The sequence below is a fragment of the Montipora capricornis genome, chromosome 12 (genome assembly GCF_036669925.1).
Source record: "Montipora capricornis isolate CH-2021 chromosome 12, ASM3666992v2, whole genome shotgun sequence".
In the NCBI taxonomy this organism is placed as follows: domain Eukaryota; kingdom Metazoa; phylum Cnidaria; class Anthozoa; order Scleractinia; family Acroporidae; genus Montipora; species Montipora capricornis.
This window is the reverse complement of record NC_090894.1, coordinates 20671807-20696806: the sequence shown is the minus strand read 5'-3', so window position 1 is coordinate 20696806 and position 25000 is coordinate 20671807. Positions and strand designations below refer to the sequence as shown.

At 39.4% G+C, this 25000-nt stretch overlaps 4 protein-coding genes across 8 annotated transcripts in view; 2 read left to right on the top strand and 2 right to left on the bottom strand.

The window, feature by feature from the left end:
- The first annotated feature begins 435 nt into the window (after window positions 1-435).
- LOC138025201 (uncharacterized) lies at window positions 436-4400 on the top strand. The gene is made up of 3 exons (XM_068872400.1): window positions 436-599; window positions 1189-1237; window positions 1795-4400. Exons 1-3 carry the CDS (start codon window positions 567-569, stop codon window positions 2235-2237), a joined length of 525 nt encoding a protein of 174 aa, XP_068728501.1. The 5' UTR covers window positions 436-566; the 3' UTR covers window positions 2238-4400.
- Window positions 4401-4680: 280 nt separating this feature from the next.
- Window positions 4681-8444, top strand: LOC138025198 (programmed cell death protein 2-like). Its single transcript, XM_068872394.1, has 4 exons — window positions 4681-5331; window positions 6249-6517; window positions 6602-6715; window positions 8262-8444. The coding sequence occupies exons 1-4, from the start codon at window positions 4701-4703 to the stop codon at window positions 8442-8444; spliced, it is 1197 nt and encodes a 398-aa protein (XP_068728495.1). The 5' UTR covers window positions 4681-4700.
- A 246-nt stretch (window positions 8445-8690) lies between these two features.
- Window positions 8691-15365, bottom strand: LOC138025199 (tRNA 2'-phosphotransferase 1-like). 5 transcript variants are annotated; one of them, XM_068872396.1, is made up of 8 exons: window positions 15182-15365; window positions 14694-14781; window positions 12837-13003; window positions 10702-10800; window positions 10218-10290; window positions 9836-9892; window positions 9571-9678; window positions 8691-8829 (listed from the first exon to the last, which is right to left on the bottom strand). In XM_068872396.1, the coding sequence occupies exons 1-8, from the start codon at window positions 15218-15220 to the stop codon at window positions 8798-8800; spliced, it is 663 nt and encodes a 220-aa protein (XP_068728497.1). In that variant the 5' UTR covers window positions 15221-15365; the 3' UTR covers window positions 8691-8797. The 5 variants fall into 5 exon arrangements, with proteins under 5 accessions (XP_068728497.1, XP_068728499.1, XP_068728496.1 ...); XM_068872398.1 differs by lacking the exon at window positions 9836-9892; XM_068872395.1 differs by lacking the exon at window positions 8691-8829 and having other exon boundaries at window positions 9523-9678; window positions 15182-15362.
- A 365-nt stretch (window positions 15366-15730) lies between these two features.
- Window positions 15731-25000, bottom strand: part of LOC138026388 (pyruvate carboxylase, mitochondrial-like) — an 18531-nt gene continuing 9261 nt past the window's right edge. The window contains exons 8-16 of the mRNA XM_068873727.1: window positions 23435-23690; window positions 22433-22668; window positions 21175-21336; window positions 20408-20657; window positions 19653-19897; window positions 18400-18579; window positions 17880-17976; window positions 17089-17384; window positions 15731-16366 (exon numbers count right to left, since the gene is read on the bottom strand). Of these exons, the coding sequence (XP_068729828.1) occupies window positions 16109-16366; window positions 17089-17384; window positions 17880-17976; window positions 18400-18579; window positions 19653-19897; window positions 20408-20657; window positions 21175-21336; window positions 22433-22668; window positions 23435-23690 (1980 nt within the window). The 3' untranslated portion in view covers window positions 15731-16108. The remainder of the gene's footprint in view (window positions 16367-17088; window positions 17385-17879; window positions 17977-18399; window positions 18580-19652; window positions 19898-20407; window positions 20658-21174; window positions 21337-22432; window positions 22669-23434; window positions 23691-25000) is intronic.

The window sequence follows — 25000 nt, the reverse complement described above, 5'->3', positions numbered from 1 at the left end:
CAGTCCGTAGTCCGGTAAGTCCAGATTCACTCTTCTTTTTTTTTCCGAATGAGTGAGCGAGGGAGTGACAATTCGGATCGAACGACACTCGTCCCTTGTAACCAGTAAAAGCTATGCTTTCATTCACCTTGAATGCCAAAAAACCGTAAAACTCTGAGGTCGTTTATTTCCCATAACTAAATTTTTCGAACACCACTCTTAATAGTCTTGTTCTAATATAATTACGCATTGTGCTCATTCGTTTTCTTCTCAGGGTATTCTTTGCATTTTTCCTACTAAGATGGTGGATCCAGAACACTATATTTGTGAAAGCTTTAAAAAAGATAAGTGAACAAATTCCTTATGGCGATCATTTTCGGAGTTCAGTCGGAGCAAGTTTGACGTCATATTTTAAACCTGCGTACGGCATTTTTTTGGTTACTATAGGCAACGATTAGAAAAATATCAATCACGCGTGCGCTTATCGAACAATCGTGTGCTGATCTGTGCTTAGTTTAAACAATTTTAGAATATCCAACTCTTGATATTTGAGTCTCTTGCACCATTGAAGCAGAAAATAATTCTCCATGGGCTGTGGTTCGTCCTCGCCCGGAACAGTAGTAAGTACACACACAAAAAAAGAAGAAAGCAGCTGATATGCAGCTACTGTAAATAATCTTGCGTCGCCGATTAGATCAGAGTACTCAAAACTTTATAATTTACATTTATAAGCCTGTTCACTGGCATTTACTCGAAGCCAGTTCGTTTTCAGAAAATTACTCGTTCGAACTCGTCCGACTAATGACTGACAAAGACTTATAAAACCAAGCAGTCACGTATTACACTATAATTGCTTGTTCGCATATTAATAAACAGCTAAGTTAAAAATATTCTGCTCTGAGTTCGCCGATTAGAACGGAATACAAAATCGGACCCGTTGGGTCCAGCTACGTCGTTGAGGTTGTGTCGACATGTTACATGTAGGTTACATTCACGGCAAATTTCACATAACTAATAATAATAATGATAATATTGGAAATTTACTTATAAAGGTCAAAAATTATGCTTTTTTCGTCAATTATTGAGATAGTTTTACTTGTGTTAGATCACCTTAACACCAACAACAACTTTGGTAAGCCATAGTTACACTGATCCACCTTACTTAACTTATCTAACAATTTTGCTTTCGCTTCATTTACTCTCCGACAGGTTACTAGTCAGCCAACAACTGTAGTGGCGACACACCAGCAACCTGTAGGTCAGTGATTTAATCTTTCTGTTTGAGGTCCACAAAAGTATGATTCTTCCCTTCTTTGTGTAGTGTTTAATACAGCACATGGGCGACGACAACTAAGGATATGACCTTATATTTTGATGAAAAGTTATATAAGTACTTAGTGCACCAAGCACTTTCTATATTTTTTTGCTCTTAATTTGTTGGCATGATTTACATGTATAATCCATTACAGCCTTGGACTTTTTCAAAACACAAAAGGCATTCAACTAATTGCCCAGTGTTACAGTTAACATTTGGTGAATTTAACCAACATTCTTGTGAAATTATTTACATTTTAAGAAACTGTTTAGTTTTTTTTGGTCTAAAACCAACTGCGGTATTTACTATTTAGAAGGGACCTTGTATGATCTACAATGACAACTTCCACCAGAATGCCACATAACATTCAAAGAGAAAAACAATGGCTACTGCTTGTGCATTTTTTAGTTTCAGAGCTAACCTCTACCAGGATGCTTGCAAGAACTCAGGATGTTGCCTATCATCTTGTTATGTTTAATTCTGTTTTTTTGGTTTTACAGTTCAGTATCCATCAACTTATCCTCAACAGCAATTCGTCAACCGGGGTACGTACCCTCAACAGCGTGGTCCACCCCCAGGATACTACAACCAGCGTGGCTATGCTGGGGCCCCTGTGGGGTATGGTGCCCCAGGGGTCGTTCAGCAACCTCAAACTGTAGTTGTGCAGAACAGAGACAATGGAGGAGATTTTCTCATTGGGATGGCAACCGGTGCGGTTTTATCAAATGCCCTGCATGGCGGCCCTCATTACTATGGGAATGGACCTGACATCCACATACATGACCATGACCATTTCCATGAAGGTGGGGATCATTATCATGAGCATCAACATTACGGAGGACCTGAGTACCATGAACACTATGGCGGTGATGGTGGCGGTTTTGATGATGGTGGGGGCTTTGATGACGGTGGTGGGTTTGACGATGGAGGGGGGTTTGATTAGTTACACACAAGTTGAGACTGTTAACTGCTTATTTTGTAAAAAAAAACCTAGTATATAATTTTACATTGGTAAACTCTCCTCCAACTGAAACACATGTACAAGCAAGATTATTGCTTGCTGCTTACACAATAATTATTGTTGTTTCTCAGAATTCTATCTACACTAGTGCACCATCATCCATGTACATAGGCAGGTTATTTAACTCCAGATAGGCTTCTGGACAATGCTACAATTTATTATTTTAATTATTATTAAATTATTGTACATGTATACATGTAATTATTGTTTGAAATTGGTTATGCCCTTTCCTGCAGGAGTTAAAAGTTTCTAAATCAGAAGGAAAGGGAAATGGTCCTTATTGTGAAGTTATGCAGAAATACTTTAAATCCAAGCCTTAGTATATTGGATCCCATGACTAGAAGATTTAGGATAACCTTAAATGGAAAACCTGGAAAGATTTTACACCTATTTCATATCATTTCTTTCCAAATGCATTGTTTTGACTTTTTGGATTTCTTTACCCTGCAAGCAGAGTCCCATGAGTTTTTCCTATGTGTGTCGGTTACAGATTAACTAGTCTGACAGAAACCTTTAAATTTTTCAGTAAAAAAATGAAATGGCATCTTATCTTAAGTTTCCAATGAAATGATTCCTTGATTGTCGTGTGTTTGCCAGAGTTGTTAGAAAAAATCCAGACTGTTTGTTTTCGTTTTGTGGTTTTGTGGCTACTGGTCACGTGTGACTGACACCGAATACATTTAAATTTTTAACGCATGCTCAATACTAAAAGTGGAGTTTGCGAGCAGAGTTTACTTTCCTCTTCCCGACTTGTCTTGGAAGATCGACAGACACTCTGCTCCCAGGGTAGGATTTCTTTTAAAGATGTCAGTGAGTTTGCATTATTCTTCTGATGAGCCAAGGCAGTAAGGTATTTTACTAGACTTGTACATGTAGCTCTGCCCTTCAATGGCCCTTGGGAAGCAATCATGTAGTTCAAATGAGCAGGAATTCTACGACTTCCCTGTCCCCTTTGGGTTTCCATTTTTTAGGGGGGGACAGTTAACCTTTGATTTGATTGGCACAATGATAATGTGGAAAAATAAAGTCAATATTGTTTTACACTGTTTACAAACATAACATCAACTTTCTTTTGACAAACAAATATGATTACAAATTTGCTAGCCACCTTAGCTGTCAAAAGAACTCACTGCTTCATCATCCCCAGGTTAGAGTGGGTGACATCAACAAGATTATTTAATATACAAAAACAATTCCATTCATAGGAATGAAAAAACTTTTTGATCTTAACGGGACATAGTTTTTCAGTGAGTGATTAACCCATTGACTCCTGGGGTTCCCCATTGTCGAGTAAAATACTCTGGCGTTAGACAGAGTAAAATACTAAGTACGGCCGGTTTAGGGTGAATGGGTTAACATCACAATTATAAAATTTGTTATAAGATAATTAGGATAGTACACGCACTCATTGGTCAATAGCTGTGTTTAGATGAAAGTATGTAAACACGGCTGTGACATCACACGAATTTTGATTGGTTATGTGTTGTCAGACATTCATTTGATTGACAGGTACATTATTGTTATTTATAAATTATTAATTAGTATCATTAAGGCCGCTAACCTCTTGCCAATAATCATCATATAGATGGAGGGCTAGTATTTGAAAAATAAATAAATAAATATCTGACTATCAAGAAAATCTGTTTTAATCAAGGAGTTAAAAAAACAACATTTTCCTTCATTTGTTGACTTATTTTTGAGAAATACAACTGTATTTTACGAAAGCAATAGAGGACTTTTCTCCGAGTTTACATACATGTAGCCTCATCTAAACACTCGGGAAGTTGGGAGTCAATTCTCGACAGTTATGACTGTCTCAAATTCTCACAACTCACCCTCGTATTTTGATGTGGCTATGTAAACACGAAAAAAGTCTGCTATTGCTTAACTAGAATTCGGTGCCACCTTGGTTCACCGCACAGCATGCAAATTGGTCAGAAGAGCATTACTGCCAAATTAGCCCCCTGACTTTTCCCGGTAGTGTAATTTTACTGATATAACAATAGGCGGCCCCGTATTCTGTAATTTAATCAAGCTTAACATGACGAAATAAAGTTACCAGTTAGACATTTTTTAAAACGCAAACCTTGGGAACGTTGTGCATTTTGTCACATTTTCTCCAGTTATGTCCTTATTCTTTACCCAACCAGCGAGTTAGCTTATGCGCCCGGCCGTTGTTTGCTTGAGGAACCACCTCGTCTACTTAAAAGTCCATTGCTTGATCTTCGCGGTCAAATTGGAAGTAAAGTAACATTATAATGACAGAAAAAATTATGGGGAGTTCTCAAATTTCGTAAATTCCCACCATCCACACGAGTTGCGCTGGCTAGTGGTACAGCGGGCTACTTATGAGCCTTAAGTTTTTGAAACCAGCAGATAGTCAATATGGCGACTTGCTCTGAGGCGAAACAAAGGCGAGTAGAAAAAGAAGTAGAGTTGGGTTTTACTGAAGAAATCAACAACGATGATGCCATTGTTAAGCTGAGAATGACAAGCACATTTTTTCCAAGCAAAATTGGTGGAATCCCAGCATGGTTAAACCTTGAAAATTTGCCAGATTCGAAGCGTATGCTTTGCAAGATATGTCAAAAACCGATGGCATTTTTGTTGCAAGTCTATGCACCGATGGCGCACGATCGAAGCTTCCATCGCTCAATTTTCATATTTTGTTGCAAAGATGGAAAATGCCATGCCCAAAATAGCTCGGGATGTTTCCTTGTTATAAGAAATCAGCTGAAGCGTGAGAACAAGTTTTACAGTTTTCATCCACCTCCTGATCTTGACGAAATGAGAGAACTTTCTTTGGAATCAATATCAGACGAGTTTAAGCCGAAGGCTTGGACAGATTTATGTGATGTGTGTGGTTGCCGAGGAGATAAAATGTGTGCGAAATGTCACATGGCTCAATACTGTGGTAAAGAACACCAGGCAATTGATTGGAAGTCGGGACACAAAGGAATCTGTACACAGTTACTGTGCGCTGAAGAAGAATTTAGTCAAAACCACTCCTTTGAAGGTGACTGAATAACATTGCATTGTGCAATTGTCACTGGAATAAACCATTAGGAATGAAGTAAGCCCACTTTACACCAGCACAAACGTCTGGCACGGTACCCTGAAATCTCTGTCCCGTACAAGAATCTCCGCCAAAAGTTATAGGGGTGCCATACGCATCTCTGGAGGTGTGTTTGGCACTCCAAATATTGGCGCTGTGCCACAATTTTGGAGTGCTGTGCCAGGTTTGTACATGTGTAAAAGGGGTTTTAACTCCAGCGTCCCAATTTCTCATCTCAATATCACCACTAAGAGAAACATGTAGGTTTTGAGAATGAAGAAAATGGTCACTTGATGAAATTTTCTTGTCTCATTATTGCCAAAGGAAATGAATCGGTAGCAGTTGAGAGAATATGCACTTTGATCTGAAGGCTTAAGGGCATCACTGCTTTAGGTGGCATTTCAAGGTGTGGTTATTTCATAACATTGTCACTTAAGAGTTACATAACAATGCTTTGCCAATAATTTTTTTTCAGCCAAATGTAAACATTTTGGGCCAGACAATGAAACTTATTAGAACCTTGAATAAGGAGCACCTCATAGTTTGTCATAAGGCAGCTACTTTGTAGAGCTCTCCACCTCTATAAAGAGTAGGCCAAAGCACAACACAGTAAATTCCATGCCCTACTGTCCCAAATAGCATTTAACATAAGTCCCACAGAGGTCAGCAAGGGATTCAGACTGTACCTATCGGCTAACTGAAGTCTACATGTAACCAGTTGCCAGCACTTATCCTCCGATATTTTAAGACCCTGAGTGTTGGTCTTGTCTGGGTTTGAACCCACAACGTGGCAGTGGGACGCTTAATCAACTGACCCAGCTGGTTCACAGTCAGTAGAAGGTCGCAGTTCGTTTACATAGTCTGAATTTACTTCACAGGAAATTACACAAAGCAAAGAAGCAAAGTTCTTTTTCCTGAATATGAACTGGTGACTGAGACAGAGCCTGATGAAGATAAAAATGATGACAAAAGTGAAGAAGAGAAAATAGATGAATACAAGGATTTTATACAAAGAAATACAGGTCTCACTGGTACTTACAGTGATGACAAAGGACTGGAATCACTCGCATATCTTGGGAAAGAAGCTTTGATTGCAGACAGGCAGTTCAGAAAATTTAAGAAGAGAGTTGCAAGAGAACCAAAACAAGTTTGTACACATATTACAAAATTGCAAAGTGTCACAGAAAATATGTTATTGGTTTGATATAATAATACATTTTTTACATTTCAGGTTTTGCGATATCATAAAAATGGTGAGCCACTATGGGTATCTGATGATGGTAAACCTTCTGATGGAGACATTCCTGCTTGTGACTGTGGATCAAAGAGATTCTTTGAATTTCAGGTTGACATGAACATTTTATTGTTTCTTGAATTGACTATGTCAGAGTACCTAATTTTGCTGTTTTCTGGTTAAAAATCAAAACTATATAGAAATCATTTCTTCCCCACGTTTGCATCACCGAAGGTGGAGCAATTGATTCAACCTGCAGCCAGGGGAAGAGAGCTGTTGCAGACAAAACTTTTGTTGTGAACTACAAACTGAGTCACTTAACTGATCAGACATTATTTGGACAATGTTGAATGCATGTCACGATTCTTGGGACTCAGGAGTCATTAAAATTTAATAATTGAAGGGATGTGCAGGGACAAAATGAGATGGACTGTGCAGGCCTGTACCAATGAACAAGCTTTCTCACACACAAGATCAATGGTCAAAATAAACACATGTCGACGCTCGCTCACTTTTTGGATTGTTGAGGAGGTATTGTTATGATTGCAAGAGGCATGTTTTTGCCGTAATTAAACCCACTGACTCTTGGGAGTGAGACTTACCAGTAATAGATTTTACTCTAATGCACCTATCAATGTTAAGCCCCAGGGAGGATGGGGGGGGGGGGATCGGGCATAACGTGGGGATTTTGACATCTTCATTTAAAACAATTCAAATTCTCCACCCCTGGGACAAAATAATTGGTCAAAATGTCCACCCAGGGCAAGTGAAGGTGGTAAAATGTCCTTTGTATGATCAAAATCCCTACCCTGGGGACAGACCTCACCATCAAATTCCCGTTCTTACGCCAACCCCCCTCCCTGGGGCTTAACATTGATAGGTGCATAACGGCAGCCGATTTTACTTCTCAATGTGGGGCGGTTCAGAAGTCAATGTGTTAACAACCTCTACATTCTCTCAAAAACTGTCCCCTTTAATTGATTTTAATTTTCAGGTGTGAAATTATGTTTTTTTTGTTTGTTTGTTTGTTTGTTTTTTTCAAAAAACACGAGCTCTAAACAGCGCAACTGAGTCCAATTTTCCCCTCCCAAGAGTGACTCTTACAGATTTTAATGAAAGGTGAAAGGCATTATTATTTCATATATTTTAATGTTTAACCCTTTCAGCCCCGTGGGGTTCCCCATTGACGAGTAAAATCGTCTGGCGTTAGACAGAGTAAAATCTATAAGTGGCACTATTGGGAGTTAAAGGGTTAATGGGGACATAGGATTTGAGTGAATCTAGCTGTTGTTAACGCTTTAAGCCCCGTGGGGTTCCCCATTGACGAGTAAAATCATCTGGTGTTAGACAGAGTAAAATCTGTACATGTAAGTGGCACTATTGGGAGTTAAAGGGTTAATGCCACACAATTTTGCTGCTGTCAGGGGAAAAATGGGATGATATGACCCAAAAGGGGATGTTTATTGGGTATTAATTTTAATATTAAAGCATCATTTTTTAGTACTCTTGTTATTGTTCTTATGAAAAAAAAATCACAGTGTAAAGTGCAATTGAAGGGATAGGAAATACCACACCAAAGGGGAAAAATAATGTCCCTTTAAAGTTGCTCTACTGTTCCAGTTGTTGTTGACAAAGGAATTTTCAATTTTTATTTCAGGTTATGCCACAGATGCTTAACCACTTGCATGTGGACAGTTTTGAGGATAGTGTAGACTGGGGAACACTAGCAATCTACACTTGTTCGCAAAGCTGTGGCAATGGCAGTGCATACTTGACAGAGTTTCTATGGAAACAAAACTTTGCTGATACAGGAATACCAACCACTGCCCTGGGCATTTAACAAGGAATTGCACTATGGGCCAGGTTGCACTTAGCTGAATTTGAACAGAAATTTGAAACTTATTATTGAGCATCTTGGTTCCCTCTAACAAAATCTTGCTAACTTTACGTAAAATTTTCATCAAGAACATATAGGATAATGGCAATAAGTTTCAAGAAGCAAGTGAAAGACATCTTGGCCAAATAAATGAAAACAAATCAAAATTTTAGTTTTTGTAAAATACCGGTAACATGTACCATTAATTCTTTACTCACCAGCAATATTATTATTATTATTATTATTATTATTATTATTATTGTATGGCTGGACATGGAGCAGAAGTGCTAGAAGTGTTGAAGTTTTCTCAATTCATGTTAAGGAAATTCTGTTGCTAGCAGTTCTTTTGCTGAAACAGGAAAAAAAACATGTACATGTAAACTTCATTCCTATAACATCACTAATAGTGACCTTAAAGCAATGTCCACATGAGCAATTTTATGTGGCAAGTACATTAATTTTGATTGTGTAGATGACAAAACAAACAATACCTAGTTGTTGACAATTAGCAGTTATATGGGTCAGCTATACCTTTGGACAGCAGAGATAAAGCAGACACAAGGCAAGGTTGCCTGGTAGTTCTCCAATGGTGCTCATTGAAGGGCAGGAATTTGCCTTGTGAAGAGTCGTCTACACAAGCAGTTTTTCGTATTTGACAACATGAATTTTTTATTTGTCACAACATTACTGGTAAAAGCTAACATGCCACCTTTTCAACAAATATATTTGTCAAATTGGCCAAAATTTCCTCAAGTTCACAAGCAAATAAAAATTACCACACAAAATTGTCACAAAAAGATTGCTTGTGTGGACTGGGCTTAAGAAAAGAAAATGACAAAGCAATACAAATTGAATTTATGGGACAAGAAAGCCAATGCCCAAAACAAATTGGGAACCAAATTGTCTTAAATTAACTGTAACTAAATGTTGCCCACCAAGTTGCAATAAAATTCAAGTCCCAAATGCTTTAAACATTATGTCCCAAATGCTAGCTGTTGATGACGATCGTATCACACATTTACAGGAATTTCTACAAGTTGGGATTATCAGTCTACTTCATGGAAAGAGGGTACTAACTTTAAAAACTTACTTGGTTTTATCTGAACCACACTTTGAAAGTAACGAGGAGGCAGAAAGCCTTGATCATTTCCCGGACAAAGAATAACATTGTTGGCCGATCTATAAAATTTGAAGCCATCTATAAACATAGGAAAAGCAAAACAAAGTGTTTGGTTCATAAATAAATGACGCAAAGGGTTACTAGGCACGAATAGAGACTGTCAAGTTACAATAATAAATTTATTATTAAAGTGATGGCTTCAAGAGAATACAACTTATGTCCTCAAGAGTCTTACCACTCAAGGCCTTTTTGAGATTGACGAAAATCAAGACTTCACAGCTTCTCCTCATTCCTGAGGCAAAATTAAATTACCAAGACTACTTTTAGTTTAGATCTACTTGATTTTAATTCAGTGGGTATAAACAAAGGCTGCCATTCCTTTATTCAATGACCTCTGGCTGGTTCTGAAATATTCCAAATGTTGTCGTAGGGCCGCCTACTTTTGTAATCCTGTTTCAAATTTTTTACCTGATTGGAAAAGGTACGTCCAAGTTTTGAAGACGTCCAGGTACTGATTCAGCCAGAGGTCACTAATTATGGGCTGGCAGAAAGAATCTAATTGTCTGGGAACAAGAATAGGATAAAAAAATATAGGGAAGAAACTACCATTAACTGACCACTAATCACACCCTCTTCACCAGGTTCTCCAGGTGCAAAGTGGATGTGGTTCCTCTTCATTCTAGACAAACCCTGGTGAAAAAAATCATTTAAAAGGAGTTAAATTCCTTATTAACATTAAATACCTTTGGCTTTTACCACTAGATCTTGTCTCGTAATTTTATTTTGCCAACCATGAGGAGAATTTGACACACAGTTACTCTTTAGGATACAGCATGACTTCATCTTCTGTCCTCTTGTAAAATACGGTTGCATGTGATTGACCCTATTCCAGATTAAGAATGCATGGAGGTATTTTTTTTAAAACGGTATATCTGGCATTTTAAAGCAACCAGGATATTAAAGATGTATATTAAAAAAAAGCACTTTAGCATGTTTTTGACAATTTTAATGTGAATCTCCTTAAACGCTAAGGAATTCTAACTTCTATTACATGTATCCCTATTCCAGAATACAGTCAATCAAACACACTCTAAGTCTTACCTGAGCTTTTATTTGTGGCCAACAATCTCGATAAGTGCCATGTAAGACCACTGGTGCCTTTGTATGGTCTGTTATGAGTTCCAACTCAATATCATCAACCTTAATGCAAACATACTGTGTGATCGTTTTTACCATTAAGAAAGAGGATAGTGATAAACAAAAATATTATTGCTGTTGCAAGAATGTTGGCAGATGTATTATTATTATTATTATTATCATTATCATTATCATTATCATTATCATTATTATCATTATTATTATTATTATTATTATTATTATGGCAGTATGACAAGATCTGAATGCCAGATATAAAATAAGAAACACAAAAAGCTAGGCGGGAACCTGTGACTAGCCCTCTGTGTAAATTTACAATAAAATCCTGTGATTACAAAAAAGAGTAATTTTAAAAGTCTTAAAATGATCTAAGCTTGATCTAGCCACCAGGTTGATGCAACAGGTGTTTGAGCATCTTAATTTAGCACAAGAACTTGAAAGTTCTGGCAATGTTCAGGCTACTACTTAAGACAGACTTCTGCATCCATCCTAGAACATCTCTGCTTCGCTTTGCTCCTAGTATTTCCCTCACACTACTACTCCACCCCTTAGAACATGCATCCACTAACTAATTAAGTACATCCATTGTAGTGTTGATTTGAGTGATCTTATAGCCCGAGTACTGCTTCTTGATTTCCCATCATAATGGGGTGTACTTGCAGGTTTTCTCTTCGTCCTTCTGTTTCCAGTTCCCTATCCAAGGGCATCTCCAACAGGGTATTTATTTTATTATTTATTATTATTATTTTTTTTTACTGCAATGTGACGAAGACTTTTTGGGAAGCTTTATGTTCTTGGCTTAGTAATAAATGTAACATTAACATACAATCCTTCAAAGTAATAGAAATTTTGTTTGGAATATTCAATATAGGAGATGACTTTATTTTATTAAACCATCTGATATTGACAGCTAAATTGTATATTTATAGATGTAAGTTAAATAGTGTACATCCGATTTTACGAGTTTATCAGGCCAAGATTAAAGCTGTATACCAAGTAGAGAAAAAGATAGCAAGTAGGTGGAACAAACTAACTGAACATACCAAGAAATGGGACAAGCTTTTGGCATATGCATATGTAGGCTTGTAGTGTGAGTGTTCTCCATGTGTCCCTCTTATGACTTATTATTATTATTATTATTATTATTATTATTATTATTATTATTATTATTGTTAGTCTTTGATAATAATGATGATGATGATGATGATGATAATATATTATTGTTATTATTGTTATTATTATATATATATATTTTTTTTACTATTGTTCAAATTATTGTAAGAGTGTAAGTGTAGTAGTGTCATCTTGTAATTGTTATTTACTGAGTTGTAATTAGTAGTCTATTTTGTTTCGATATTGTAATTAATAGTGTGATTTGTATTTTAGTAATTCATAATCGTTGTATGTGTTTAGGTGTACCAAAATAATAAAAAGTTTTAAATTACAAAAAAAAAAAAAAACAGGGTATGATGATGATGATGAAGGTTGTCATGCTAGAATTTAATTAATATTCAGTTAGTATGTTGCACCTAATCTTTTTTTGCTTTTAAGTATAATGGTCCATTCTCTATGATTTGTGAAGTTGTTTCATGACCAAGCTAGTAAGAGGGATGGATCTTTTTTAAATTCGTGTTACAACCTCTTTTGCACTGCAAAACTTCTTGGAGGACACCAATGCAAAGCTGTTTGTTATGCTGAATTAAAGTAGAGTAGACCCACAGATCTTATTAGCTCTGTACTAAAACAAACTTTTGCTACTTTAAAAGGTTGCATACAATCAAAGATTTTACCAGATAAATAAGAAGTGTTTTGTAGTGTAAAAAATTGGTTGGGGTTTAACTGCACTTTAATACACTCTTCGTGGATACTATGATTGTGTATGCAGTCAACAAGGTTCCAACATTATTGGGTAAACTGTGCAAAAAACACCAACATAGCTTAAGGCTATGCTTCAGTAAAAATAGAGATTAGTTTTAGAATTTGGCTTTAAATTCATTTTTAGTTTTAGAGAAGGCAATGTGGACGCAATATGCAAGTGCCTATTTGTTTGCAGCCAAGGAAGAGCTGTTATCGTCACAAACTTGCATGGTGTGTCCTTGATTGGCTCTGATTTGTAGTCTTTTTGTTGTTGGATCATCTCTAAGAGCAAACCGTTGCTTGTCATTATTGGCAACAACTTGTCTGATGTCATCCTCGCAATAATGCTTGAACTGTCGTAGCTTTAGAAGATCATCCACAAAAACAAAACCTACCATTGAAGAAAGAAATTTACAACCAAAAAGGTGACAGTCAATTTTTAGATTAAGTAGTAGTATTTTTCAAGGAAAAGTTTGGTATGCTCTAACAACTAGTCGTTATGTAAGGTTATTATGAAACATGAATAACAGGCTAAAGTGGACATATACAAAACATGGACCCCACCCCTATGGACCTGGTCCATGGACTACCCCAGTGAACCACCCCTCATTTTGAAAAGTTACAAGCAGAAAAATCTTTAGACGAAAGAGGGAAGTGATCTTCACACTTACCTGGACAATTAAAGCTGAATTGTTCACGTGGTTTCAATGAGATTCGAATCCATGATCTCTGCAATGCCAGTCAACACTCTACCAACTGAGATTTAAAGCCACTCAGTTGGGAGCAGATCAGTTTGTCAGGCTCATTTGTTTCAGTGAAGGGCTCGATAAATAAAACAAAACTTATAATTGAAAAGAAGGTTATAGGTGCGGGTTATGGAGCCACCAAGTAGGTGGTATAATTAAGTGTCTATAAGTCAGCTATTGCTTAAATCAGTAGCCCACGACTAGGAGCAAACAACAGCCCTATATATCCTGTCACAGCATTTTCACAGACCCCGATTTATTTTGTAGATTGAATTTCCCGTTAATGAGACTCAGGAGCCTGATGACCAATCACAAGAAACCAGAATTGTCTTTTTGCAGAAAAGGCAGTCTAAAAATAGATCGTACATGGGCTCCTTGTCTTTAAAAATATCGTGATGTAGGCTTAGTATGCAGGGCTGTCAGCTCTCCCGGATAAACCAGGAGACTCCTGAACTGACGTCACAAGCGTTATGACATCTTCTGTCATCCCATCTCTATCAATTTTCAATATTTAAAGAGTTTGGGGGTTGAAAGCCCTGAGTATGGGAGTTGTTTGCTCCTAGTCATGTGTTCCTGCTTAACTTGTCCAGATAAGTCTGAGGATCACTTCTCTCTTTCATCTAAAGATTTTTCGGCTTATAAAACGTATTGAATTTACAAAATGAGGGGTGGTCCACAGGGGTAGTCCATGGACTGGGTCCATGGAGGGGTCCATGAAGGGGTCCATGGACCACAGGGGTGGTCCAAGGACCTGGGGTCCATGTTTTGAATACGTCCCACTAAAGCACTAGACATTTTTGAGCCACAAAACGGGAACCAAAGTGAGCTGTTTGCCTTTTTGTATATTTAACTTGCCGTGACACTACCACACGTAAATTGCTAAGTATCATTTCTCTTTTTCATACGTTAAGTCTCTAAAATTAGTTTTACAATCTAGGAGAGAATATTGCTCTGGCCTTTGAAATGTCCACTCCCACATCCATATCATCTCGAAAATTTCATTCTGGTATGACAGCAATGGATTTTGTTGAATAGCTTGGGATAATACACTGTTCGCATTTCACCATTCAAACTACTTTTATCAACGGCTCTGTATCTTATTACCACTGAATTTTGAGCATGTGGACAATTCGATAAAGATAATTTTGCAAACCAACCAAATACTACCACACAAAAATTTTGCCTGTACAATTTAGGGAAAATGAGATCCACGCTACACTACAAAAAAAAATTGTAACAAATTCACAAAGCATTGCAAATGAACTAATATAATTTGCATCTTTTGGCTCTGGCACACCCCTTAAGCACATGACAATACTACTAAAATATTTGAACCTTCTGTCATTTGAAGTCCCTCTCTCGCTGCTCCATGTCGCAGGATATAGGAAAGAGCTCTGGAGAGTTTCACATTGTGGTCCGATTTCTGAAACAAAACGTTTCCGAGCAAACTTGGTGCAAGAATAATGACAATAGGCACATAAAGACAAAATCGACTAACTCATGTTGTGCCCAATTTAAACCCTTTAGAAATTAGACGTTTTGTTCCAGGCAATTCCATATAAATATGAATCCTACATTATAATGCAAAGAGATTTGACTTGGTTACAGCCGATTTATTTGGTCTATCATCATCAAAATCATCATCCAGACAGGTCGGATGTAGTGGCAGCCATAATAATGTTCGCCTTTCACCCGGTGCGAAATCAAGCAATGTGGCACCCAATCTTCCTGTCCTATCCGCGTTCAGAGAAGAGCAAGATTTGGTCTTAATCCATAGAAAATATAGGGGTTCTGAATGTGAGAGCTGACTTATATTAACTAACACGACGTTTCCCAGTGTCGGCCTTCTGAGTGCCACTCATGATGTTGTTTACTGCAACGGGCTGGTACTTTGTGTATTACAAACGAGCTGCACTCCTACTGCGTACCCACGCTTAGGTTCGGATAGGCTCGAAACATTTCCGGCGGGTCTAATTTGCAGGTCACAGGTCGCAGGTCGCGGGTTGCAGGTCATTGTTTTACCAATACAGAAAGTATCCTAAACATTCTTAAAAGCTAACCTTAGGCCTAATTAGGCCTAAACAAAAGTTTTTAGGCCTAAGGTTAGCTTTTATGAATGTTTAGGATACTTTCTGTATTGGTGAAACAATGACCTGCAACCCGCGACCTGTGACCTGTGACCTGCAAATTAGACCCGCCGAAACATTTCGCTCAAATTTATCGAGGGAGTCTGGAAGGTTAATGAAGAACGGAGCATATCGCTGTGCCAATACTGGGTGGGGATTTTGCACTGCCTTTTTAACCGTTCCCAGAACGGGAAAATAAAGCAGTTTAATTACTTGCATTTAGAATAGAAATTAGCAAACAACACCTTTGATGCAACCCTGTGGGTATTAATGAATGACGCATAATTTACAAGATTCAAGTCGCTGTCGTGTTTCTAAATTAGGAACAAAAGTATAATTGCTTTATTTCAACTTTGCTTGAAAATATTTTAGATATCACGCTTAAATTTTTATCCCTCTGGTGAAGATTTTTAGGAAGTCTGTCCTTGTGACCAGGAACATTTTTAATTTATAAATAATTGAGCCAGATTGCGTTAATTTCTCTCTTGATCACACTTCAGCCTTCAGATTCGAAAAGTTCACGATTCGCTATAATCATTTCCCCGCCTGTGAACGAAGTTCTCCGAAAATCAACCGGGCAAACAACGATTTCTGAGTTCGGGTGCACTGCGGAAAGCGCTGTCATTAGCTGAGTGGTTCAATATCGACCAACAGGTCTCCGGCCTCTAAACTTTGGTTAAGGGCGACAGAGATCTTGGTAATAGTCCCATCAATAGGCGCGCTGACGTTAGTTTCCATCTTCATGGCACTGAGCACAACCAAAGGTGCACCTTTCTTCACTACTTCCTTCTCCTTGACACGAATGCCGACTACTTTTCCTGGCATGGGGGCCCCGACTGAGCCCCTAACTGACTTGTCTGCCTTGGGGTGTCGTTCAAGTGTCTGCAAAATAAATCAAACACGACGATTGATCTTAAAAATATAATAAGCCTTAAACTCGCAGTTTTAAATGAATGGGATGTTTTTGCAGCCTTTTATATCCAGGTCAACTAATATCCTGAGAGGCAAATCCATGCTTCGGAAAAAAGAACTCAACCTCTCCCCATACGAAATATGTTGACCTTGAAAATGGTAACTTCATCACCCTGTATAATGCCGAGATCGTAGCATGTTAATGGGACAACTCAAATACGCAAGGTAAGAGTTGGTGGTATTTCAACCACGTTCCCAGGCCCCAGGGCCTCTTTGCCGATGAGGAGAGAGACCCCAACCAGGGTCTCTTCTCAACGACAACGGAGACCCTGGGAACGAGAAAGGTGATATTTGAGACCATGGGAGGAATGAGCCCTATCGTACAATGATTTACCCCTCGGGGTAGAAAAGCCCTGGGAACCAGGTTGCTCGACTCGTTGGGTCTAGACGTGGCTATTTACAACAGTTCAGTCTCATGACTGGTTCAGAAAACAAGGAGCACAAAAAATAGACAACTGAGCCTAATCTTCAACACAGTAGAGATACATCCTATATCGGCCCAACGAGATTTGAGGTTGTAAAGAGCTGCGTGCTATCTGAAATCGCCAGGCGATGAATCTATTAATGATGATGATGATGATGATGATGAAGATGACGATGATGATGAAAGAATACGAATTCAACCTGCCTACCTTGGTAACAGATTTATCCTCCACCATAACAGTCCTAAGCTGTCCATTCATCTCACAGAACACTTCTCTCTGTCCATTGGGGTGAAGATTACTGATGGCAAGGACCTTGATGTTCAAAACTTTTCCTGGTTGAATCTCCACTTGGAACTCTTCCCCAATATCGGGTCCAGTAAAGAACAGCCTGGTAGGAAGTCCGTTAACTGGACCGAACTCTTCTCTAAACAACATGTAATCTCTAAATACTTTTGGATACAAAGCAGCGCTAAGGACGTCTTGATCTTGGATGGCATTTTGTCCTAAAAAGATACAACCATGAGTTGGTTATATTCTTGAAGAGATCTTAGACGGGAGACAGAGTATTCCCTTCACCTGTTCGTTTACGGCATATACCGTTTTCAGAATGATTGAAATTTCGCTCCTGACATGGGCACCGGTCACGTGAGTGAACAGGGTCTGAAACCATTCCGATTTCCGAATACGTGTTGTTTCGGAAAACCTTCCGATTTTCACTCTTATTACCCCAAATGCAAGTACAAATTTTGCCGTTTTTCCCACAAAGAAGTGCTGCAATATGAGGTTGGGCACACTAACCCTCCCCTCGAAAAAGAGTTTTCCCAAGAATTCATATTCCTCCTCCTTATCCCTCCCAAAAAAATGCTGTATGAACCAAATTTTCGAAGCTTTTTGCCACGCTAAATTCGGCTGCTCGAGACTTAGGGAAGTCTTGTAACTCTCCTCATGTGCCATTATCAACGTTGAGAAGGAATAATGTCATCGACAGATCATTTTACCAAAATCTTCTTGCAGCTTTGACTTCAAGGCATCGAAGTCGAGCGGCTCCAAAGATTCACCCGGTCTGCCTTCAATGGTCGGACGTCCCTTCAAAATCTATGGATAAAAAAAAAACAACAAAAGACACGTAAAAAACGAAATTTCGATGCTACTTTTCGCCGATCTAATGTGTGAATTTCAAACCAGGAGATCCAGAGTTCAACCGCGGGCCGACGAAATGACCGACCTCTTCAAATAAGAGAGCTCTGCCAATGTTCGGCCTTTATATGAGTTTTGTATCTCACAACACCTTCATAGGGACCTTAAGATCTACTCCCATTTCAGTTACTTTGGTAGCTCGGCTTGTTTGTAGAAGTCAAATAAACGGAAACAAGCACCAAAACGTCTAAATGACCGTAGAACGGAGTATGCAGATTTAGGTGGAGAAGGAAAGAGTAGAACTGTCCAGTCAGGGAACACTGCATACTTCCGTGAATGACTGACGATGATCCTGATGGGAGGGGACGGTAACAATCTCACCTTGGTTCTAAGTGGTTCTGGGAATCCCCCGTGGGGTTGTCCGAGGTAACCCTGCATAAATTCCACAACTGAAGAAGGAAAATCAAGTTCATCGGCCTTGAGGAGAACGTCGCGCTCATCGAGTTTATTCTGTACCATAAATTGAGCTAAATCTCCGACAACTTTGGAAGTGGGTGTCACCTGAAACAGCGAAAATCTATAATTATGAGTTATCTACAGTTGTTGAAGGGAAGTTGCCCTCGATAGTTTTGCATATTTGGGGGTGTTACTTCCGTTAACCATAGTTGATAGAGGGGATGGTTATGAAACCCGACAAATTTCTTTGTTGTAGGTTTTTGTTCTCTTTTTTGGCCTTGACCGTGCACAAAACACAATAGTTGTTTCCTCTGTACTGAGGAACTAGCCAATAGAAACGTGTTGGTTACGTAATTCATGCATAGTGTATGAGCGCAAAACAAAAGATTGTGCACAGTCGTGGACTTTCCAACCTAAATCTTGGCATCTTTGTTTGCTCCTCTAATGTTTGCCGAGCTTCCAAACCATTCCCCTCTATTAACTATGCGTTAACGCAACCATATGCTATACGGTGCCTTGCCATACTTTCCCACGATAAAATGTGGCCAGACAAACCTCAAATTACTCGAAAAAAAAGCGAATAAAACAGTCGTTCGATAAGAAATACTTGTTTTGACCCAAAAGCCTTGTTTTCGGGCCTCCTGAACCTAACACCGATGAGACCGGGGCTCAACCGTAATTACAGCTATTATATATAGTAGATTCGTTCAACACCTCAAGACGGATCAAGGAGTAAGGGTCTTTGAATAGTTGAGACCGAATGGCTTCACGGATAAGGACAACAAACCATAGGGGCCCCTCTTCTAACATGACATTAAAGGAAGTTAATGTGCTTACAGACTGCATCATGTAATTAGTAATTATGTCCTTATGCGACGAGGATTAGAGGGAGGAGAAGGTCGAGGGAAAAACATCGCCAATAAAAGTAAAGTAACTCGTTATAAATGGAAAGCTGGATCCTCGACAACCATAGGTAAATTCCATGTTCCTTTTACAATTCGCGATATATATGGGGAGAAAGAGTGAGGCTTTTTTTTTTTTTACAGCGTATGGAAGGGGCGCTTCCTTCTAACTTCAAACTCCACAAGATAGATTTGTCGCTCTTCCCAGAGAGAAATCGTTATTTGAAACAAAGAAGACCACACTTCGTCAATCGAACGGTCTATGTCTAAGTGTACCTTGACTACATCTCCCAAGAGTTTATTCGCCATTGTGTACTTTTTCTTGACTTCTGTAAACTGATCAGCCAGCCCGAGGGAGTAAGCCTGGAAATGAAGATTCGTGTACTGTCCCCCTGGAATCTCGTTTTCGTAGACGTCCGCATTTCCTGTCTTCATTGTCACTGTGCTTTCAAATGGCGCGTACAGCTGGCGAGCTCGTTCCCAGTACTCGCTGTATTCATGGACTCGTTCGATAGGAATACCTAGAAGTTACAAGGTGTTGTACTCAGGGCAAACTTAAGTAAAACACATTTCGGATCTGCAGGTAAATACTTTAAAATCGAATGTATATCACCTATAAGGCGCATTTTTCATATGGATATGCCTAAATACCCTCTACACAAATGAGAAATATTTCAAATTTGATAACACGCTTAAGAAATCCAACTGACAGGAGACCAGCTCGCCACGTACTAGAAGGTAGTAGACAAATCCTGCTTGTGAGGAGAGCGGAATCTGGGCGCGGCGCATGCGCAGGCAAATCCAAAGCCCTGACCTCTGAGCCACACTTCCTCGGGTGGTCGTGAATTAAACTTTGAAGAAGTTTGCAATATGCCAAAGAGTTCCTCCTTCCATTTGCGTTGAATGCAATTGTTTCTACACGAACCTACAAGCTACAAACTTAAATACTTGTGTGAATAAATGCACTACGATGCAAAAAATGATGCTGTGTGCGTAAGAAACGATTGCAGCTTAATTAAAACAGCACAAACCTGTTTCCTTTTCCGTGTTTTGCAAGGCAGCAACAATGGCGCCCATACTCGGCTGTGACGTCATTCCTGAGAGGGAATCCACTGCCACATCCACCACATCAGCTCCAGCCTCCGACGCGGCCAGCATGGAGGCTACGCCTGCTCCAGCGGTATCATGGGTATGCACGTGGATAGGCAGCTTGGGAAACTGCGCACGTAGGGAACCAATCAACAGCGAGGCACCATTGGGTTTCAAGACACCAGCCATATCCTGTGGTAGAAAGAAAAATAAAGATAACATAAAACAAACCGAGGCCACAGAACCGGGATTTCTGCCATGTCTGTGCGTTCAAAGTAAATTCTAAGAAATTCCACAACACAGCATATCGTTTCCCATACCCTTCTTAACGGTCTGATAACACAGCTTTACTTCACTCAGGCTAACGTTTGTTGTTGTTTTTTTTCTTTTCCTTTCTTCTCCTTTCAGCCGTCGGACTACCGGGAGGTCAAGGATTCAAATCCCGCAGGACCAACAAAAAAAATTAACTGAGGACAAAGTGCATACACACTCTAAGCAAAAAGAGCGCGCGGAATACCTGGTGTTGCGGTCAGAGGCAATTATCCGAAGAAAATAGTGCGAGGCTTCGAAGTGGTATCTCAGAAAGGTTATGGTGTATAAAGTAACAAAAGATAAAACAGCTATAAGTCAAGGAATCGTACCCAACCTCGTTTCAAGTGTTTCAGGGATGGTAAGAAGACAGACCCTGGGAGCAAAGTTGGAATCTTACCTTGATACAGAGCACATGAATACCCGCTTTCGCCAGTTCAGTCGCCAGATTCATGTAGTAGTCAATATTGTACTTCGCGCCTTTTGGATTGGATACGTCGCCGGTGTATGAAATTGCTGCTTCCACAACACCACCCGCCTGGCCAGCGGCCTCAATACCAAGCTAACCAAGGAGAATAGAAGACATAAATAGAACTTTTGCAACCAACACAATACGCTACATTGAAATTTAAAGAACTGAAGCAACCAGCTTGCATAAGACTACTGTGATGCTTGCTCTCGAAACGGTATTAAATTCGCACCAGCTTATTTGAACGCGGTCGATGACGACAACGATGACGGAATAGAGGATAAGGGAAACCGAAGAATCCGACGAAAACCCTACTAAAGTCGACTACACAATGGCGAAGCGCAAGCCCCCTTAATAGTCCAGTTTCCAGTTCTCCATGACCACTGAATAAAAACAATGAGGACGCATTTTTACAGGGTTACCCTCTATCTGAAGTGAATATATTCACAAATTCCAGAGAGGAGATGACTTGTTTACTACTCTGTCTATTGTTAAGTTTCAAATTTCAGGCACCTTCCTGCCGGTATTTGTGAATATACTCAGGTCGGAAGGAGGCTAACCTTGTAAAAATGCGTCCTCAGCGTTTTTATTCAGTGGTCATGGAGAACATGAAACTGGGCGGCACATGCCCTGCTGCTCATTAAACAAACAGATTCTCGTTAATTCGAATAAGTAATTGCAGAAGATATCGAACTCTGGAAGGAATATTAGTGACTATTGCATCATCTGTGATCACTCGCGATCGCGGAGAGAAGGGTAGGTTCTGTCATAAGAGCACTTAACTCCCGCTAATATGTCCTAGGTTCGATTAGCCTGGGTAGCTGGCAGGATATTTTATGGCAGGATTGTGTAAACACTCGCGAGTTCGATGGTTTAGGCCGCAAGTGGGCCGCGACTGGCATGGAGACTAGTAATGACGAAGCAACCATCGATTTACTCCCACGTTTAAATAATCCTGCAATAAAAATATCCCGCCAGCTACGAAGGCCAGAGTTCGATTTCCAGACTGGACGCCAAATGTAGGATGAATTTGTCCGTAGTTTTTCTCCGGATGCTCGGGTTTTCCCTTTCTCATTAAAAAAGTAAAACTTTGATTTGACTTGATCCACTTTAATTCGATTCGCGGTCTTCCAAATTCTGAACCGAGCACAGGTGTTATAACATAACTTGCAATTATTCCTAAGCTTACCTGCAAGTTAGGGAGATAATTCAGGGAATCAAACACCCTAAAGATATCCATTCCCATTTCGTGCGCTTTCTCACAGAATTTAAACACTACATTATCAGGGTAGCTGGTGTAACCCACGGCATTTGCACCTCTAAGCAGCATCTGAAAGGGAATGTTGGGTACTGCTTCACGAAGGAGCGCCAGTCGTTCCCAAGGACACTCGTACAGAAAGCGCAGCGCAACGTCGAACGTTGCACCTTGAAAAAAAACAAAAAGAGTAAGCGATCAGGGACTTGTTTTTCCATTTGGATGACTTCTGGACATCGTACTGTCCTAAAGCAGCTTTAACTGTTTTAGTCTCTTCAAATTCTTTTCGAAATTGTCGTGGTAGGTAATGTCAATTTTCGTGCGTCCAGATAAACCAAAAACTGCTTCCGAGGAACTGGATATTTAAGTCCGAGCTATCATTATTTGCCTTCTGCTATGAATAATATAACAATTTATCAATTTACATTGCGCAAATACTTTATTTATTGTTGAGTATAATAATAATAATAATAATAATAATAATAATAATAATAATAATAATAATAATAATAATTATAATATTAATAATATTAGGTAAATGCATGCGAATGTAGGTCATTGAGTATGAATGTAGGTCAATGCTGGGTTTTTTTTTGCGCAAGTTCGAAACCGGTCACACAAATGAGCCAACAACACCAAATATTTCTTTTGTTTCGTTATCACTGCTGCCTCACGCAGCAGCACGTGTATGATCGATCTGCACAAGTTTCCCAACCAGGTTCGAGTCACGCACTCGTTGCACAAGGTCTCCATGGAAATACAAGTGTGTCAATGCGCATTTCGCATCCACGCTGGAAGTTGTTACATCCGCTTGCAGTGCTAAACCCCATCCAACAACGAGTTAACAAAATTGGACAGTGTTACATCCTTTCTATACTCAGCCCAACCAAGCCCAAACAAACAAGGATCAAGGATTACTATACTGCACTTACTCACCTCCCCAACATTCTAAACTAAAAGCATTAGCAAAGTAATGCGACACAAAAGGCGCAACTTTCAGCATATCATGGGTGCGTACTCTGGTAGCCAGTAGCGACTGATGTGCGTCTCGGAATGTTGTATCTGTAAGAAGAAGTCGGCCGCACTTGCGAACATTTTTGGCAAACCCTTCTGGTCCTTGTTGAAGCAACACGTCACGAAAGCCACTGGGTCTCAGATAACAACCATTGCCTGCACTTGATGCTTTGGGAACCTTAAAATAAGCCAAGATATATTAATGCAAATAATTTGACACGATTGTCAAAGTATCCTTGGAGAGCAAGCGACTTGCCGCGGCACAAAAATAAAGAACCACGATTTCATATTTACAGTCACCTCGCCCGGAATCGTCGTGATCATGTTGCAAGAATTAAAACCCTTGTTATTTTCTTACTAATCCTTTCTTTGAATTTTTCTAACATTATCCATGACTTGACATAAAGCTGCAAAAAGTCGCGAATGTGATCCCACCAAAGCATCAGCCAACCCGTCTACCGAATTATTAGCGACCAACCGCCAACACGTTGTCAGTAACTCGAAGTACGAGAAGGTCCATAGATGCCGATTCGTTGCATTTGCCTAAACCCTAAGCCGCATTTCAAATCCTTCCACAACACCAATAATTCAGGGCTTAAATCTGCAGCCCCAAGGTGGGAGTGCTTAGAATTATCACTAAGGGTGCGTTCGATTGACCGTATTCCGGAATAAGAATACATGGAATATAAGTTAGAAATCCTTCGTTTTTACGGAGATTCATATTAAAATTTTCAAACATGCGCTAAAATGCTATTTTAAACATATTTTTATTATCCTTGCTGCTTCGAAACGCGCCAAACATACCGTTTTAATCATCACTCCGCGTATTCTTATTCCGGAATAGGGTCAATCGAACGCGCCCTAAGAGTTTTTAAAGGGCTAATCAATGAAATTAAGCCTATGCGCAAACATCCGCGGTAACACCTAATAACTAACCGGTAAAACGACCGATATACACTAAAAGGGAAGATAAATATGACCAAGTGATATCACGGAGACGATTTTCGGGCATGATGACCAGTTACCCCTCTACCGATCCCACTCTTAACCATACAAAGTAACCATACAAGTAGACGAGTACGAAGTCCTCAGCACTCACACACGTGACCCAACCAGCCCAAAAAATCGGACTCTAACCCTCTTTAGCCAAGGTTAAGGCACCATGACGTCACTTGACTTTTCATTATTGATTCTAGTCCAGTCAGTTTTCCCTCACATAAATCTTCACGTATATAGAAGGATGCCAATTGAAACTACTCAAGCAAGAATGGCAGTTTTGAGCGACACTATGTCGCTCGACTGATCCGTAAAAGGAAATGACGATAGGTTACGTCTGAATGCAAATGATTTATCTCCACAGTTTTCAACTTCTGATAATTTTGGTTTTGATTTCTTCAAATATATCAATAGGGACTTTAAGATCAACGACGGCAACGTCGACGAAAAACGTAACCTAAGAATATAACTATTGCTCTAACGCAAGTCTTT